Source organism: Diabrotica virgifera, chromosome 1, assembly GCF_917563875.1.
Source record: "Diabrotica virgifera virgifera chromosome 1, PGI_DIABVI_V3a".
Classification (NCBI taxonomy): Eukaryota; Metazoa; Arthropoda; class Insecta; order Coleoptera; family Chrysomelidae; genus Diabrotica; species Diabrotica virgifera.
This window is the reverse complement of record NC_065443.1, coordinates 188,727,633-188,745,057: the sequence shown is the minus strand read 5'-3', so window position 1 is coordinate 188,745,057 and position 17,425 is coordinate 188,727,633. Positions and strand designations below refer to the sequence as shown.

At 32.0% G+C, this 17,425-nt stretch overlaps 1 protein-coding gene across 2 annotated transcripts in view; it reads left to right on the top strand.

Moving 5' to 3' along the window:
• Nucleotides 1-17,096, top strand: part of LOC114336872 (porphobilinogen deaminase) — a 41,548-nt gene extending 24,452 nt beyond the window's left edge. For both annotated transcript variants that reach the window (XM_028287264.2, XM_028287263.2), the window contains one exon: nucleotides 14,256-17,096. In XM_028287264.2, the coding sequence (XP_028143065.1) occupies nucleotides 14,256-14,697 (442 nt within the window). In that variant the 3' untranslated portion in view covers nucleotides 14,698-17,096. The remainder of the gene's footprint in view (nucleotides 1-14,255) is intronic.
• The last annotated feature ends 329 nt before the right edge of the window (nucleotides 17,097-17,425 follow it).

The following is a 17,425-nucleotide window of genomic DNA, read 5'->3' as shown; positions in this document are numbered from 1 at the left end:
TGTGAACATTTTGTTTTTTGAATGACCCTAATATCTTTAGAAACAAAGAAAATAGACGGTTTTATTTTTTAACATGACGTGTTTTAACTGAAACAAAACTACTTAAATTAACAATAAAAACGCTGGACGGAAAAGCCGCCCGAGAACTTTATCGTACCGATCTATATCGTTATCGTACTGGATACTGGCATTCTATAAAAATAGCAAAGTTACTCGTTATTTTGATATTTTAGAAACACCTTGTATACTTGAAAATATTTTATGGTTCTACGCATCATTAATTCCTGCATTTGAGAAAATGTTCGATGCCATATTTCGGGGACACACTATAGATGTATAGATTATTGCATAAATCAATAGAATATTATAGTCATACTTTCATTTCAAATTAGTTCATTTTTCTGAGAAATTTATAGTTTACAATATTTGCATTTCATTCTATTTCTATTACGCCAGTCAATGCGCGAGATTAAGAACAAGGTATTACCTCCGAATTCTATCCTACTGCATGGATTTTAGTGAAATTTTGGGAGTAGCCCAATCTCTTGATTCAAAGTCTATCCTATATACTATGGCGCTTTTATCATGGGGCGGTTCCCACCACTTCTCGGGGGTGGAACATTTTTATTTTCGAATTACATGGAGAAAAAGGAAGGATTTTTAAGAAAATTTAAAAATGCATTCTATAATTTGATCACATTTTTTACAAAAACCATTCATTTTAAACTCGTTCAACTTTTTGAAAGTAGAAATAACACTATATTAAAAGGTATTGCAGAAGAAAAACAATGCATTTAAATTCTGGTGGATGAGGGGTTAAATGTATTTACTTTTCATTTTTCCTTAAAGTACATTAGTCATATATTTTTTTGCACCATATCTCGCTTAGTTTGAATGTAAGCATTGATTATAGACACGGATCCGTGTCTATAATCAATGATGTAAGCGGCATTTAATGGTGCTCGTTTTAAAGGCTTTTTCAAACACTACAAAAGGCGTTGGCAGCATTATACACCTAAAACCTACCGTTCCTCTGTTATTTCAAGTTGAATACACCAATTTGAGCATGCACCAAAAAACAAACTCTTTTCACCTACCATATCTCTTTTTGTATTATAAATAGAACATTTACGAAGGAACGAATCTCTTTGTTATTTATAACCTAAAAAATGTTTTATATATACCCGATTTCACCAACGATACCTAAACAGTTGCCTTATAAGTAATTCTTATCTATAGGAACTGCCTAAGTCAATACTAAGGAACAATCGCGTTTCACAACTAAAAAACTGCTTATCTAGGAAATGCTTTCCTAGGTATTACCTTGGGTACGTTTGAACTATTCGTAATAAATAAAAAGAAGAATAAGATGACATTTGTCAAATTTTTGTATTTAATTTGTCATTATTGAATTGTTTGCTTGCCAAGTTTCAAGTTTTATTAAGTTCTGTATTGTTATAGTTATTTGATTTTATTTCGTAGTTAGTTATTTGTAAATTAAATTTGTTTAGTTTTGTAAGTTTGTATATTTGTACCTATATGTACAGTAGAATGGAAGAAAAAAAAGAGATGTGTTAATTTCACATATGATGAAAAATTAAAACTGGCTGAATTTATTAAACAGCATCCAGTATTGCTTAATAAAAAAACAGACGGTACTACCAATAAAGCCAAAGACTATACCTGGGAAGTGCTTACTGCAAAATTTAATAGCGGCGGGTCAATTAAGAGGTAAGGAGTGTGCCACCATATACAGTGAGCACGTAAAGGTTGGAATAAATTCATTTTCTCGAGAATGGACGATTTTGGAAAAAAATCCCGAAACAGGTCAATTTTTATTTTTAAATTGCGACTTTTTGACATATGTGTCATACTAGTGACGTCACCCATCTGGGCGTGATGACGTCATCTATAATTTTTTTAAATGAGAATAGGGGTCGTGTGATAGCTTATTTGAAAGGTAATTTAATTCTCTATTCACTAATACAAACATTAACATAATTATTTATACAGCGGGTCCAAAAAAAAATTATTTAAATTAAATTTATTGACATAAAAAGAAGAATGTGTGTAATTTATTTAACTCAAAATACATTTTACTGCTATCAGAAAACAGGAAATAAAGTTTATTTAACAAACAAATATCGTTTTAGCATTTTAGCAGCCCACTCACCTTCCTCTTTTTGAACATTTAATTTTTTTACATTTGAACATTTGATTTAAGGGAAAAGCAATGATTATTTTTCAAATAAACATTTTTTCTGTGTTCTAAGAACCTTAAAATGTATTTTGGACTAAATAAAAATTACATGCATTTTTCTTTTTATGTCAATAAAATTAATTTAAAAAAAATTTTTTAGACACCCTGTGTAAATAGTTATGTAAATGTTTATATTACTGAATAGAGAATTAAATTACCTTTCAAATTAACTATCACATGACCCCTATTCCTATTTAAAAAAATCATCGATGACGTCATCACGCCCAGATGGGTGACGTCACTAGTATGACATATATGCCAAAAAGTCGTAATTTAAAAATAAAAATTGACCTGTTTCGGGATTTTTTTCCCAAATCGTCCGTTCTCGAGAAAATGAATTTATTCCAACCTTTACGTGCTCACTGTATAATAAAAACAGTTTCAATCCTAAAATATTTTAGGTCAAGCAGTAGTCTTAAAAAAATTTGAAATAGGATGAAATCAGAAAGCAAAGTCTATAATGCGAAGTTACGAATAAATTTAGTTAAAACAGGTGGTGGAACTACAGACGTAAAAGAAGATCCACTGTTAGACGTAATAGCCAATTTAATTGGACGTGGTGCTGTAGGAATAGCAAATGTTAAAGATTGTGATGTTATTCCTCACACCCAAGATATTGTACCGGTAGATACTGTGGTTTCTGATATTAAAAAAATCGAAATAGAAGAAATGGTGGTTTCCGATATTGATGAAGAAATTTCTAATGCCATCTATGTCTCCACACATGCACACATTGATGAAGAATCGGAAGCTACAACAAGTCGAACAACTGAGTCGTCTAACGTTCAGTCTAACGTAATTCAGACTCCCGCAAACAGTAAAAGGCGTCCAAAATTAGTAAAATGTGATAAAAATGAGTTATTGGCAGTAAAAATTAGAAATGAGAGAAGAAAAGGAAATCTTCTGATTCAAGAAAAAAATAGATTGATATCAGCAGAAAACCGTGCTAATGAATTGCACAACTTAGAAATTAAAAAGAAGGAACTAGAAAATAGTATCCGAGAGAGTATATCAAATAAAATTAAAAGTGAGTTTAGTACAATATTATAGTATAATTCAATTTAACTCTAATTTTAATTTCAGATAATGAAGAAGTGCCACCAGCTTTATTGTCATTATTGAAATAATTTGAAAATAAATAATATCTTGAAAATTGCGTCTTTTATTATTACTGTTATTCTGAAGCTATTTTCTTGTGGCATTTTTGCAATTAACTGGTTTTGATGGGATTCTTTTTCCACAATTTTACTAGTAAAATTGTGGATTTTTATTATTAATTTGTACTAACACGTTTAGTGATACTGTCATGAATGGGTTTTTGAAAGACACAATAGTTTGTTAGGTAGAGTACATAATTTTCTTTAGACAGAAAAATAAAGCTATTCCAATTACTTTCTCAAGCAAGATAAAATACTGGATTTCTCTTTAGTAGTAAGTGATAAGGTTAGAACTAATTTTTACGTTTTATTAAGATTTGGGAGTTTTGCTTTATTAAATTGACAAATGAAGGTACTAATATTATGTTTATTATAAAACTAGTTTATTTAATTTACAACATATTATTAAAAAATTTTTTGGACAATAACATCTCTTGCAATGCCATATAGATTTTGATTATCAAGCTGTTGATTTATTTGGCCAGCTACAATTAACTGACCAATATTTTCTAAATCGTCTGGGTGCTGATCTTCGTTTGCTTCAATGCAAATATTATGTAAAATAGCACATGCTATTATTACATTCGTAGCTGTTTCTAAATTTAATCTCAATCCTACACTAAGTACAGGAAACCTCCGCTTTAATACTCCATATTGTCTTTCAACAATATTTCGTGTACGAATGTGACTACGATTATATCGTTCTTGTGCTTCATTCCTGGGATGCAAATATGGCGTCAGAAGATAATTCTGTAACAAAAATCCTCAATAAATATTTAATTTATTACTTGTAATATATGATTTTGGTCTTAGCTCGTAGATCTTTAGCTAAGACCAAAGTCATAGAGGTCACTGAAAGAAGCTGTAACTTAAAATTGAAATGGGCTGGACACGTTGCCAGAATGCAGGACGGAAGATGGACTCGCAAACTAGTTGAATGGAGACCAAGAGCCGATAAACGTAGCAGAGGAAGACCACCAACACGATGGCAAGACGACTTACGAAAGACAACAAAAAACTGGATACAGAAAGCACAAGATAGAACACTTTGAAGACAAAAAGGGAGGCCTATGTCCAGCAGTGGATAGAGAGGCTGATGATGATGATGATTATAATATATTTTTTAGATATACATTCAGAGTAAACACTTATTTACCTTTAATGGATATCCACTATCTCCTAACAATATACCATTGCCATATATCCCACTTTCAAAATCAAAACATCTGCTATTTTGAAATATAACAGAGTCATGGGTGGATCCAGGCCAGCGACATACAATATTATTTATTTTTAAATCTGGCGAAGATACTGTCTGCACATTTATGGAAAAGTAGCCTTTTCTGGTTCTAAACAGCTCTGCATCGTCTCCACCTATAATTATAAAAAAATGTTAATAACATCGCTATTATTATAGTCATTTATTGCTTTACCTGGGTTTTCAATTTTAATGTGAGTACAATCCAATGTGCCGAGTACATTCGGGAACCTAGCTACCTCAAAAAATTTCAGTTTAGTTGATGCCATTTGTTCATCAGTAGCAGGAAATTTAATGTGCCTGTCTTTTAATATCCCAATGGCAGTTGTTACACGTTTAATTACTCTGCAACTAGTACTGGCACTTACACCTGCAAAATCTCCTAATTCTAATAGAAAACTTCCAGTTGCATAAAAGCGCAACGTTAGCAATAGTTGATTTACGGGTGATAAAGAATTGTTTCTGAAAAAGAAATGAAATGTAATAATATATTAACATTTTGTAGCTAAACGTTCACATACTTGTCTGTAGTAAACTCCAAATCATGCTCTATTTGTTCCAACACATACAAAACTGTTGGTTTGGACATTCGAAACCTTCGAAAAAAATCTACATCGTCTAAAGTTTCAATAATTTGGTCGATTCTTAATAACTCGAGGTCTTCTTTCTGTTTCTTCTTCAGAATCAGACGACGATTCGAACCGATCCAGATTTTCAATAAATTGTAATGCTTCCATATTATGAATATACCAAAGCACCACTTGTTAATGTAGGTAACAGAATACAAAATCACAACTAATATAATATTACAGAATAAAATAACAACAATATAACGCTTAAAATAACAATTATTAACAACGAAATCAACACAAATATTACGACTAAAAGCAAATTATTGACAAACGTCACAAGTACATCATTCAAAATTGTAAAAATATAACCTGACTGTCAACGATAAGTAATACCTAAAGTTTAGGGAGATCGAAAACCGTATCCTAACGTAAGGTAATGCTTAAGCGGTTTAGGCAATTCTTATCGTATGATGAAATCCGTTTTAGACTTAGGAAGTACCTAAACCCACTTAGGTAATTCTTAAATATTTAGGTATCGTTGGTGAAATCGGGCAGTGTTTTTAGTTCGATGCATTGTTTTTAAGGTATTCACAAAAAACCGTCCGAAAAGGTGTCATTTTTCAATGAAAATGGCCAATTTTCAATTACGCATAACTCAAAAATTATTGAGTTCTCAAAAAAGTATAGACCAGTTTTTGCTTAGAAATAGGTTCTCTAGCCACTCCCGTGCTTATTTTGACCAACAAATTTTCCACCCCCTTGAAGGGGTGGGAACCGCCCCAAGATAAAAGCGCCATAGTATATAGGGTAGATTTTGTTTCTTGAGCTATTCCCTACTTATTGTGAAAATATCAAGTACATCGATGTAGTAGGATGGAATTCGGAGCCAAATACCCTCATTGACTGCCCTATAATAATGCTCTGCTATGATCGCGTGGGAGAGGACACACAAGATTATAGCAAAATTTCTATTTACTGTAACTTTTCAATTTTTTGAGCTACAGCAACGAGTTTTATGTCATTGGAAAAGTAATTTTGCATTCTTTCAAAATATGTAAAAATATACAGGGCGTATCTAAAAAAATTAAGATATTTTTTTATTTCCGGTTCAACCGGAAGCCACATTTTAAGTTTATTGTGATAATAAATAATAAAGTACCATATTTGTCTGCAAAATTTCAAATTTTAGTTTCTATCACAAAGGAAGTTACGGGCAGTCGAATATTTTTTTATAGAAAATTCATAACTCCCCTCCTATGGGGAGTTAAGAAATCTGACTAATGTCATTCAATTTATCGATAGGATTTCAAAAATATATCAAAAAATAAACAAATTCCTTATAGCCATTTTTGAGAAAGTCTAGTTTTGACTATAACCCCCTTGTCAGATTTTGACCCCTTAAAAATAGGCAACCCATAACTTTTTCTGAAAAACGATAATATTCTTCTTATAGCCCCATCTTTAGGCTATATAACGCCTTTTTCAAATTAAAGAAGTTTTTAGATAGGTAGGGAAATGTGTCGGGTGGGCGGTCGGCCATGTTGGCCGCCATTTTGAATTTGGAAACGTCAAATTCCATATTTCTATTTACCTATCGATGAGCTAACTTTGGGTTAAATTTCATTCGTTTCGGTCAAAATTTGCAAAAATGGGCCCTAAATAACCCCCCTATTTCGGCCCCCCTTTGAGAGGTTTTTTTCAAAACCGTAGTTTCTCGACAAAATTCTCTTAAACTTACTTATACCGAATTTCATCGAAATCGGTCCGGTAGTTTTTGCTGGGCGGTGGCGACATACGTACGTACATACGTACGTACATACTTCCGACATGTTTTTTTTTATTTGCTTTTTAGACTCAGGGGGACTCAAAACGTCGAAAAAAAGTGAAATCTGAAAAATTTTTTTTTGCACGATCCTGTAACTTTATCTATTATACTATTCGCGGTGTGCAAGTATTTGGAAGGGAAACGAGAAACGACCGTGCGCGAGTCGCGGAGAAATATTGCAACTATCTTAAATAATTCATATTGTCCAATGAAATTGTCAAATTGACGTATATTTCATACCTTCTGTCATTGAAGCAGAAAAATTATATATTGCTCCACAATATTGATATGATATGCAATTATTATATAAAGGTAAATTTAATTAATTGTATTTTGCTTGCAGTACTGCATTTTAATAACTAATTTTATTTACTACATACAATTGTTTACGTTTGCATAACATAACCTGCATCTTATTTTTTCTTCTTATTATTTTTTTGGACTAGGGCCTTGACAATTATCCAGCAACCAGGACTAATATAATTGGCCAATATAATTAAAAGTGCGAATAAAAGTACAGAGCGTAGAAATAGAGGTCGCTTTGCCGAACTTGCACGGTCCCAATACTACGTATATAGTACGATAAAGTAAAAATACAGTTAACAAAACTTTAAAAACAGAAAGGCACATAAAGTTAACAATTCTGGTCGATACCTTAAGAATTATTTGTCCACCAAGTGAGCGGTATGCACAGCGCAATATAAGAGCGACGAGATTGTTTAATGGAGGCTCTGTGATGTTTTGGGGTGTATTTACTTGAGAGTAAGTACGAATTTGGTGTCTACGTGGAGGCTCTTTAAATAGCCAGAGATGCATTGCACATATTTTCTTTCTTTGAACACTTTGTTACATTTTAGTGTATGATAAGGATAAGACATGGCTTCCTTACGTATCGTATATCGTCAGTTACGTTGCGCTGTGCATACCGCTCACTTGGTCAAAAAATTGCTCTTAAGGTACTAGTACACTTTAGACGACCAAAAATAATCATTTTTTTCAAGAATTTTTTTTTTAATTTTTATTAAAAATGAACATGAAACTTTTTACATATTAATATCTAACTCTTAGAGAGTACAAAAAATATATCTTTTTTCATTTATGCACGTACATATTATTGTAGAGGGCGCAAAAGTCGAGGCCTCGAAAAATTATGGCAGACAGTTAATCTCAGGATTGGGATATCTGAAACAAAAAAATCGTACTGTATTTGAAAAAGGAAGGTTTCTTACGTGACAATTTACCACAATTTGACCAAAAAATAAAAAATAAGTATTTTCTAACCATGAAAAACTGAAGAAAATCGGACGATTTTTTAACAAAATTTTTTCGAATTTCCGTAAAATCTTTTTTTTGCGGAATTTTTCACTAACGGTGGTAAATTGTCACGTAAGAGACCTTCCTTTTTCAAATGCCTTACGACTTTTTTGTTTCAGAGATCCCAATCCTGAGATTAACTTCCGCCATCGGAACTACTTTTTTTCGCGGCCTCGAGTTTGGCGCCCTGTACAATATTAGTGTACGTGGATAAATGAAAAGAGATATATTTTTTGTATTCTGTAAGATTTAGATATTAATATGTAAAAAGTTTTATGTTCGTTTTTAATAAGGGTTCTGAGAAAAAAAGAATGTGTGTGTACTTTTTACGCACGTAAGAAGTTATACTTCTATTATTATGATTTCAACGAAATTAATATACTTAACAGGTTATTTGTATTTTATTTAAATATTAAACTAACTTTCTTTACCTACCACTTTTAAAAAATTTTTATTAAAACGATACCAAAAATATAAAAAAATACGAATCGTCCGGGATTTGAACCCGGGACCTCTCGATCTCCGGTCACACACTCTACCACTGAGCTATATCCCTTCTGCTTTGACAGGTTACAAGATTTCTCATATACTGACCAAGTGAAGTATACAAAAATACTTTAAATATACTTACTATTATTATAAAATATTTTATTCCCGAGGAAGACAAACCCAAAGACACAAAAATTATAATAAATAATACATTTACTTAATACTAATGTATCCTTTTATATGATATAATATGACTTATTTGCGCTGACAGTGCTGATACATATATCTTGAAAGATTAGCAACGAAATACATACTACTGTCTGTGTGCGTATGCGCCCAGAATGTGATAAAATTTCACTCTCGATCGTAAAGAAGTATAACTTCAAAAATCTTGAAAAATGCTTATTTTTGGTCTTCTAAAGTGTACTAGTACCTTAAGCCGATGCCGCACTGCAGGATGCTAGATGGTCGCTTGGAGGGTGGATTTTAAAGGTGGATGGTGGAGTGGCGCTGCATCCTGGACGCAGTGAAAGAGTGAAATGAAGTCAGAAGTCAGTATCCAACTGACTGCTGAGGAATCGTTTGTTTCATTTGTTACGTTACATTTGGTTTGTTTTTTAGCATATCGTCCTATTAGAGGTAAAACTCACTCACTACACTTTTCAGAAAGTGGAGAAATATCGATTTAAAGGTAAAAATTGTTTTTTAAATTCACCTGACTTGAATATTGGATTTTTTAACGCAACTGCAAAGAATAAATAAAACAGATATTTTAAGCCATGTTTCGTCACATAGTGGGTCTGCTGGGTCCCAAATTGCCCTTCTTTTATACACAGCACTTATTACACTTTCCTCCGTAGCGAGGCTACCCGGATGGAATATCAAACACGACTGATTTGGGTGGATAGACGCCTGGCGAACCACCGGATGGTTAGATGGTAGTGTGAAACCACTGCGGCTACCGTCGTTTTGTTATTCGTGGTATAAGTAGCTGGATGGTCGCCAGGCAGGTATCTACCATCCACCATCCTACCAAACTTCTTGCAGTGCGGCATCGGCTTTAAGGTGTCGACCAGAATTGTTAACGTTATGTGCCTTTCTGTTTTTAAAGTTTTGTTAACTGTTTTTTATTGTTAATTTAGTTGCGTTTCAGTTAACACACATGTTAAAGAATAAATCCGTCTATTTTCTTTGTTTCTAAAGATATCAGGGACATTCAACGAACAAAATGTTCACAATACATAAGACTAAAATACGATATCGAAGTATACTCACACTGGTACCTTTTCCTCCCTACAAGGTGTCTCAAACTTAACACACTCGACTCGTGGCAGCGAAACCAACGCAGTTCCACTAGGCTTCCACCACCATGGACGAATGTTAGGAAATGGGGCCGTCCGAAATGATATAAAACTACGATCGAGACGATGGAAACTTAGTTCCACCCACAGCGTACTGAGCTGAAAGGAACTCAACCGACTGGTGGCCATCCAGTTCCCAACGGATTGAGTTGTGAACAACCGCAGCGTTGCGACGTATTGAGTCGGAAAGAACAAGAATACATTTAATTATTTTAATCGAACCTGTGTTTTACTGCGTCTGTTGTCCTAAAAGAACTACCCGTTACAGTGTACAGACTATTAAGATGTTTGTAAATATTTACAGGAACAGATGTTAAAGGGTATTGCAATAGAGGATAATAAAAGAGTATAAAATATTTTTTTAAGCATTGTGGACAATATTCAATAATGCAAAGGATAAAATAAACATAGTTTCAAAAGTTATGGATCACCTAAAATTATGCTCATTTTCATAGTTGATTTTTTCATGAAAAGATTAATGGATTCCGCTAATATTTTTTTTATGATTTTAAATTTTTCTTTGGTATTTACATATTTAAGCAAAGGTTTACTCAAACTTCTTTTTAGTACTTATGCCGGGTGGAAGAAATGAAATATTTTTCTTATGTTAAGTTTGAGACACCTTGTAGGGAGGAAAAGGTACCTGTGTGAGTATACTTCGATATCGTATTTTAGTCTTATGTATTGTGAACATTTTGTTCGTTGAATGTCCCTGATATCTTTAGAAACAAAGAAAATAGACGGATTTATTCTTTAACATGTGTGTTAACTGAAACGCAACTAAATTAACAATAAAAAACAGTTAACAAAACTTTAAAAACAGAAAGGCACATAACGTTAACAATTCTGGTCGACACCTTAAAGCCGATGCCGCACTGCAAGAAGTTTGGTAGGATGGTGGATGGTAGATACCTGCCTGGCGACCATCCAGCTACTTATACCACGAATAACAAAACGACGGTAGCCGCAGTGGTCTCACACTACCATCTAACCATCCGGTGGTTCGCCAGGCGTCTATCCACCCAAATCAGTCGTGTTTGATATTCCATCCGGGTAGCCTCGCTACGGAGGAAAGTGTAATAAGTGCTGTGTATAAAAGAAGGGCAATTTGGGACCCAGCAGACCCACTATGTGACGAAACATGGCTTAAAATATCTGTTTTATTTATTCTTTGCAGTTGCGTTAAAAAATCCAATATTCAAGTCAGGTGAATTTAAAAAACAATGTTTACCTTTAAATCGATATTTCTCCACTTTCTGAAAAGTGTAGTGAGTGAGTTTTACCTCTAATAGGACGATATGCTAAAAAATAAACCAAATGTAACGTAACAAATGAAACAAACGATTCCTCAGCAGTCAGTTGGATACTGACTTCTGACTTCATTTCACTCTTTCACTGCGTCCAGGATGCAGCGCCACTCCACCATCCACCTTTAAAATCCACCCTCCAAGCGACCATCTAGCATCCTGCAGTGCGGCATCGGCTTAAGGTACTAGTACACTTTAGAAGACCAAAAATAAGCATTTTTCAAGATTTTTGAAGTTATACTTCTTTACGATCGAGAGTGAAATTTTATCACATTCTGGGCGCATGCGCACACAGACAGTAGTATGTATTTCGTTGCTAATCTTTCAAGATATATGTATCAGCACTGTCAGCGCAAATAAGTCATATTATATCATATAAAAGGATATATTAGTGTTAAGTAAATGTATTATTTATTATAATTTTTGTGTCTTTGGGTTTGTCTTCCTCGGGAATAAAATATTTTATAATAATAGTAAGTATATTTAAAGTATTTTTGTATACTTCACTTGGTCAGTATATGAGAAATCTTGTAACCTGTCAAAGCAGAAGGGATATAGCTCAGTGGTAGAGTGTGTGACCGGAGATCGAGAGGTCCCGGGTTCAAATCCCGGACGATTCGTATTTTTTTATATTTTTGGTATCGTTTTAATAAAAATTTTTTAAAAGTGGTAGGTAAAGAAAGTTAGTTTAATATTTAAATAAAATACAAATTACCTGTTAAGTATATTAATTTCGTTGAAATCATAATAATAGAAGTATAACTTCTTACGTGCGTACAAAGTACACACACATTCTTTTTTTCTCAGAACCCTTATTAAAAACGAACATAAAACTTTTTACATATTAATATCTAAATCTTAAAGAATACAAAAAATATATCTCTTTTCATTTATCCACGTACACTAATATTGTACAGGGCGCCAAACTCGAGGCCGCGAAAAAAAGTAGTTCCGATGGCGGAAGTTAATCTCAGGATTGGGATCTCTGAAACAAAAAAGTCGTAAGGCATTTGAAAAAGGAAGGTCTCTTACGTGACAATTTACCACCGTTAGTGAAAAATTCCGCAAAAAAAAAGATTTTATGGAAATTCGAAAAAAATTTGTGAAAAAATCGTCCGATTTTCTTCAGTTTTTCATGGTTAGAAAATACTTATTTTTTATTTTTTGGTCAAATTGTGGTAAATTGTCACGTAAGAAACCTTCCTTTTTCAAATACAGTACGATTTTTTTGTTTCAGATATCCCAATCCTGAGATTAACTGTCTGCCATAATTTTTCGAGGCCTCGACTTTTGCGCCCTCTACAATAATATTGTACGTGCATAAATAAAAATAGATATATTTTTTGTACTCTCTAAGCCAAGCCGCACACCAAAGAAACATTAAACGAAAAACATGAAACATGAAACGAAAAACATGTTTCATGAAAAGAAAACACTGCTAAAATAATCTCAAAGTCCGCCTACTAATGAAACGAGTGTGATTCATGCTCATGACACATTTTTATTTTCGGAGAGTTTCATAAATGGCCGGACGTATATTTGTTTAGCAGTGGTTTATTTCCATGAAACGTAATTTACGTTTCATGTTTCTTTGATGTGCGGCCGGGCTAAGAGTTAGATATTAATATGTAAAAAGTTCCATGTTCATTTTTAATAAAAATTAAAAAAAAAATTCTTGAAAAAAATGATTATTTTTGGTCGTCTAAAGTGTACTAGTACCTTAAGAGTAATTTTTTGACCAAGTGAGCGGTATGCACAGCGCAACGTAACTGACGATGTACGATACGTAAGGAAGCCATGTCTTATCCTTATCATACACTAAAATGTAACAAAGTGTTCAAAGAAAGAAAATATGTGCAATGTATCTCTCGCTATTTAAAGAGCCTCCACGTAGACACCAAACTCGTACTTACTCTCAAGTAAATACACCCCAAAACATCACAGAGCCTCCATTAAACAATCTAGTCGCTCTTATATTGCGCTGTGCATACCGCTCACTTGGTCGACAAATAATTCTTAAGGTATCGACCAGAATTGTTAACTTTATGTGCCTTTCTGTTTTTAAAGTTTTGTCAACTGTATTTTTACTTTATCGTACTATATACGTAGTATAGTATAATAGATAAAGTTACAGTTACCTTTTAGTAGGATCGGACTGCAGTTTTCGCTGTGCACAATCACGGGCCGCTCGCGCTTGTTGAAATAAAACACTTTCAAACGGGTCAATTATAACATTCATTTCCTTAAAATACTTTTCTTGTAACAGCTTACATGTTACATTCTTTAAACTGCGTACCATCTTTTCTTATCTTCACTGCCCAATCTTTTAAAATTGACGTTAATTCTTCTAACGTTCGGCTTCCATCTAATTCATAATTTCTAATACTGCAAAAGTACATAAAAGCTTTCCAAATGAATTTCTTACTGTACACAGTATTTCTAGGTGTATTTGACTCGATAATTTCGTTTATCTTCTCATCAATATCGCCAAATGGAAATATTTAAATTACTCATAAACTACTTGAAAGAAACAAATATAGTAAAAATAAAATAAAAATCTGTGGCTAACGGACCTGCATCCAAGCCATCTTTTCACACACACACACAAAAAATTTTCATGTAACAGACGTCGTGGTGGGTATTTTCTATAAATCACATTAACTGATCTTTTTTTATGAATTTATCTAATTTAATATTTATTTTTTTTTATAGTGGAGAACCTTCATCAAAAAAACCTAAACTGGATGACATTCCGACTGAATTATTAAAAAATGATCCACATGACAAGTGCCCAATTCAGTTACCTGTAGGTTCGGACTTTATGGGTAAATGTCCCTATCTAGAAAACAAACTAGCAACGTCGGAAGGTTTTGAACCAACTGAAGTGGAATACGCAAAGTGTCCATTTCTCCAAGGAGAAATTATGAAATATTCCGAAAATAATGCTTTGGAACAATCGACTTCTGATGATAAGAATTTATTTTGTGGGTTAGTCATTCACAAAGATGCTACTTATGAGGGAATGTTAACAGCGAAAAAGTTAGGAGAAAAGTTAGCCAATAATTTAATAGCAAAAGGAGCATTGGAAGTTATGTCTAAAGCTCAAGCAATTATACACAATCAACAGTCAGTTCCACCAGTAACTTCCAGTTAGTTGTTTTGTTGCTAATATAATTTATAGTGTGCTACACAAAGTAAGCGGAATACTTTTTTGAGGTGCGGTAATTGTACCGAGGAAAATGCTTATCTGCATAGCTAATTTCTCAAAAAAAAGAACGGTCCACTAATTTTGTGGAGCACTGTAGGTAGGAACTAAACGTTGTTTTTTTATTGGCTGGGTATAATTATTTTTATTTATATTTTAAGTTTTAAAATGTTTTGAAATATAAACAATAGTATTCAATTTATTAATACGACAAAACCATAGCAACTAAATCTTGAAACTATTTCTTTGATATAGTTTTGAGGTTTACAGGATAGTATATCAACGACAGTTCTCTTGATATACAGATGTCCCTGTAAGTTGTATCCATATGAAAAACTTTTTTATTATTAATTTTACGAGAAAAGTTATTCTTCATAAAAAGCTCTGCTTGGTCCAAAACCTGAAATTTAACCATCAAATATCAAATTTTTTAAATATTATACGAGGTATGTCAAAAAGTTTGAATTTCACTCAAGAGTAAAGTAGCTTTATTTTTCACAATATTGAAAATTGCTATTATGAAAAGTTGTTTGGAATTAAATATCTATATTTTAGTATGCAATTACATCCTTCTAATTGAAAAAAATTGTTTTTGAAAAATTTTGGATAACTAACATTATTTTCAGTTATTTCAATTCAGATAACTCTTTATTATTAATTTTACGAAAAAAAAGTGATTCTTAATAAACAGTTCTGCCTGTTCTAAAACCTAAAATACAACCATCTTATGTCAAATTTTATCAATTTTATACGAGGTATGTCAAAAAATATGAATTTCGCTCAAGAGTAAAACACGTTTATTTTTCACAATATCGAAAATTGTTAATATGAAGTTATTTAGAATTAAAACTATGTTTCAGTATGTAATTACATCCTTTTAATTGAAATATTCTGAACTATAAAGGTACTTTACTTTTGATCTAAATTTATCTTTTTTGACATATCTCGTATAAAATTGATAAAATTTGATATAAGATAGTTGTATTTTAGGTTTTACACCATCCAGAACTTTTTATTAAGAATCACTTTTTTTCGTAACATTAATAATAAAAGAGTTATCAGAATTGAAATAACTGAAAATAATGTTAGTTATCTATAATTTTTCAAAAATCTTTTTTTCAATTAGAAGGATGTAATTGCATATTAGAATATAGTTTTTAATTCCAAACAACTTTTCATAATAGCAATTTTCAATATTGTGAAAAATAAAGCTACTTTACTCTTGAGTGAAATTCAAACTTTTTGACATACCTCGTATAATATTCAAAAAAATTGATATGTGATGGTTAAATCTTAGGTTTTGGACAATGCAGAGCTTTTTACGAAGAAAGCTTTTTTCCGTAAAATGAATAATAAAAAGTTTTCCATATGGATACAACTTACAGGGACCTATTGTATAATAAATACCATTTTATACTATATATTTTTTTAGAAGTAAATAAAATTCTGTTTGGGTCAAATGGACGCGAACAAAACAGCAGGGTTAAAATCAAAATGGGCTTGGAAAATTTTAAGAGATTGTGTATAGGTAATGGATTTTGGAAAGAGCTATGACCTTGAAAATGTCACATAAACTTGTGTACTAAATCGGAATAATTCATAGCTCTTGTTAAAATCCAACACCTTAATAATATAACTAAATATTTTCGATTCTAAAATATTGTAAAAGACTAAAGAATCTGACATTTTTTTCATTTTTCAATTGTGACATTTTCAAGGTCATCGCTCTTCCCAAAATCCATTACCTATATTATATATTATTCACTGTTTTCCATAGATCTCAGTCTATATAGCTCTACCAAATCAATATAAAGAAATGCTTTGTCCATTTTATCAATTAGTGATATAATAAGTTGATAAAATCATCTACTCAAAACCAACAGATAGTTATTTTATATTCCATTTAACCCTTGCCTTTGTCAAGATTGATTGTAAAATTTTACAAATGAAAGACGTTATCATCGTAAAAAGACGTAAAAATGGTTTTATGTGTTTGGTAAGTTTTTATTAGTGTTCTAAAATAATGTATTGTCTTTCATTTGTAAAATTTTAGAATCAATCTTGACAAATTCAAGGGTTAATGCCGAAACGTTGATTGTAAATGAAAAATAAAATCTAACTATATTGTAACGAGTTATATTTTATGAATTTTACACAAACAGTTGTTTCCTATGAGCTCAAGTTCCATGATGTATTATTATGACAATTCAGCTTAGTTATACACAAAAAAGTCTTCGTGATGTTTATGTATTTTTTCTTTTTTGTCGACTGATTTTGATTCGTTCTGGTTTCATTGTTAATTCTCTATAGTCTATTGTTGAAATAATATATTAAATCTTTTATATACACATGTGACTTTTATTTTTACCTATTGTCTATAAGTCGTAGATTAGATTAACCTTTAACTACACGCGCTGGCGTACTTTGTACGCCAGATATAAGAATTCTACTGGAAATATATTTAAAAATTTAATTTTTGACCTTGCTTATTTTTCTAACCTATCACTGAATGTGCTTTACAATTTGGTTTTAGTTTCGTTATAATCGGCGTTCTGGAAAGATCGTAATTTACATTTTATTATTTGTTGTTTCCGGTGGTGGACAATATACCCCAGGATTATATTACTATAAGTCGTAATATAAGTACATATTTTAATTGTTTTTTAGTCATTATGGC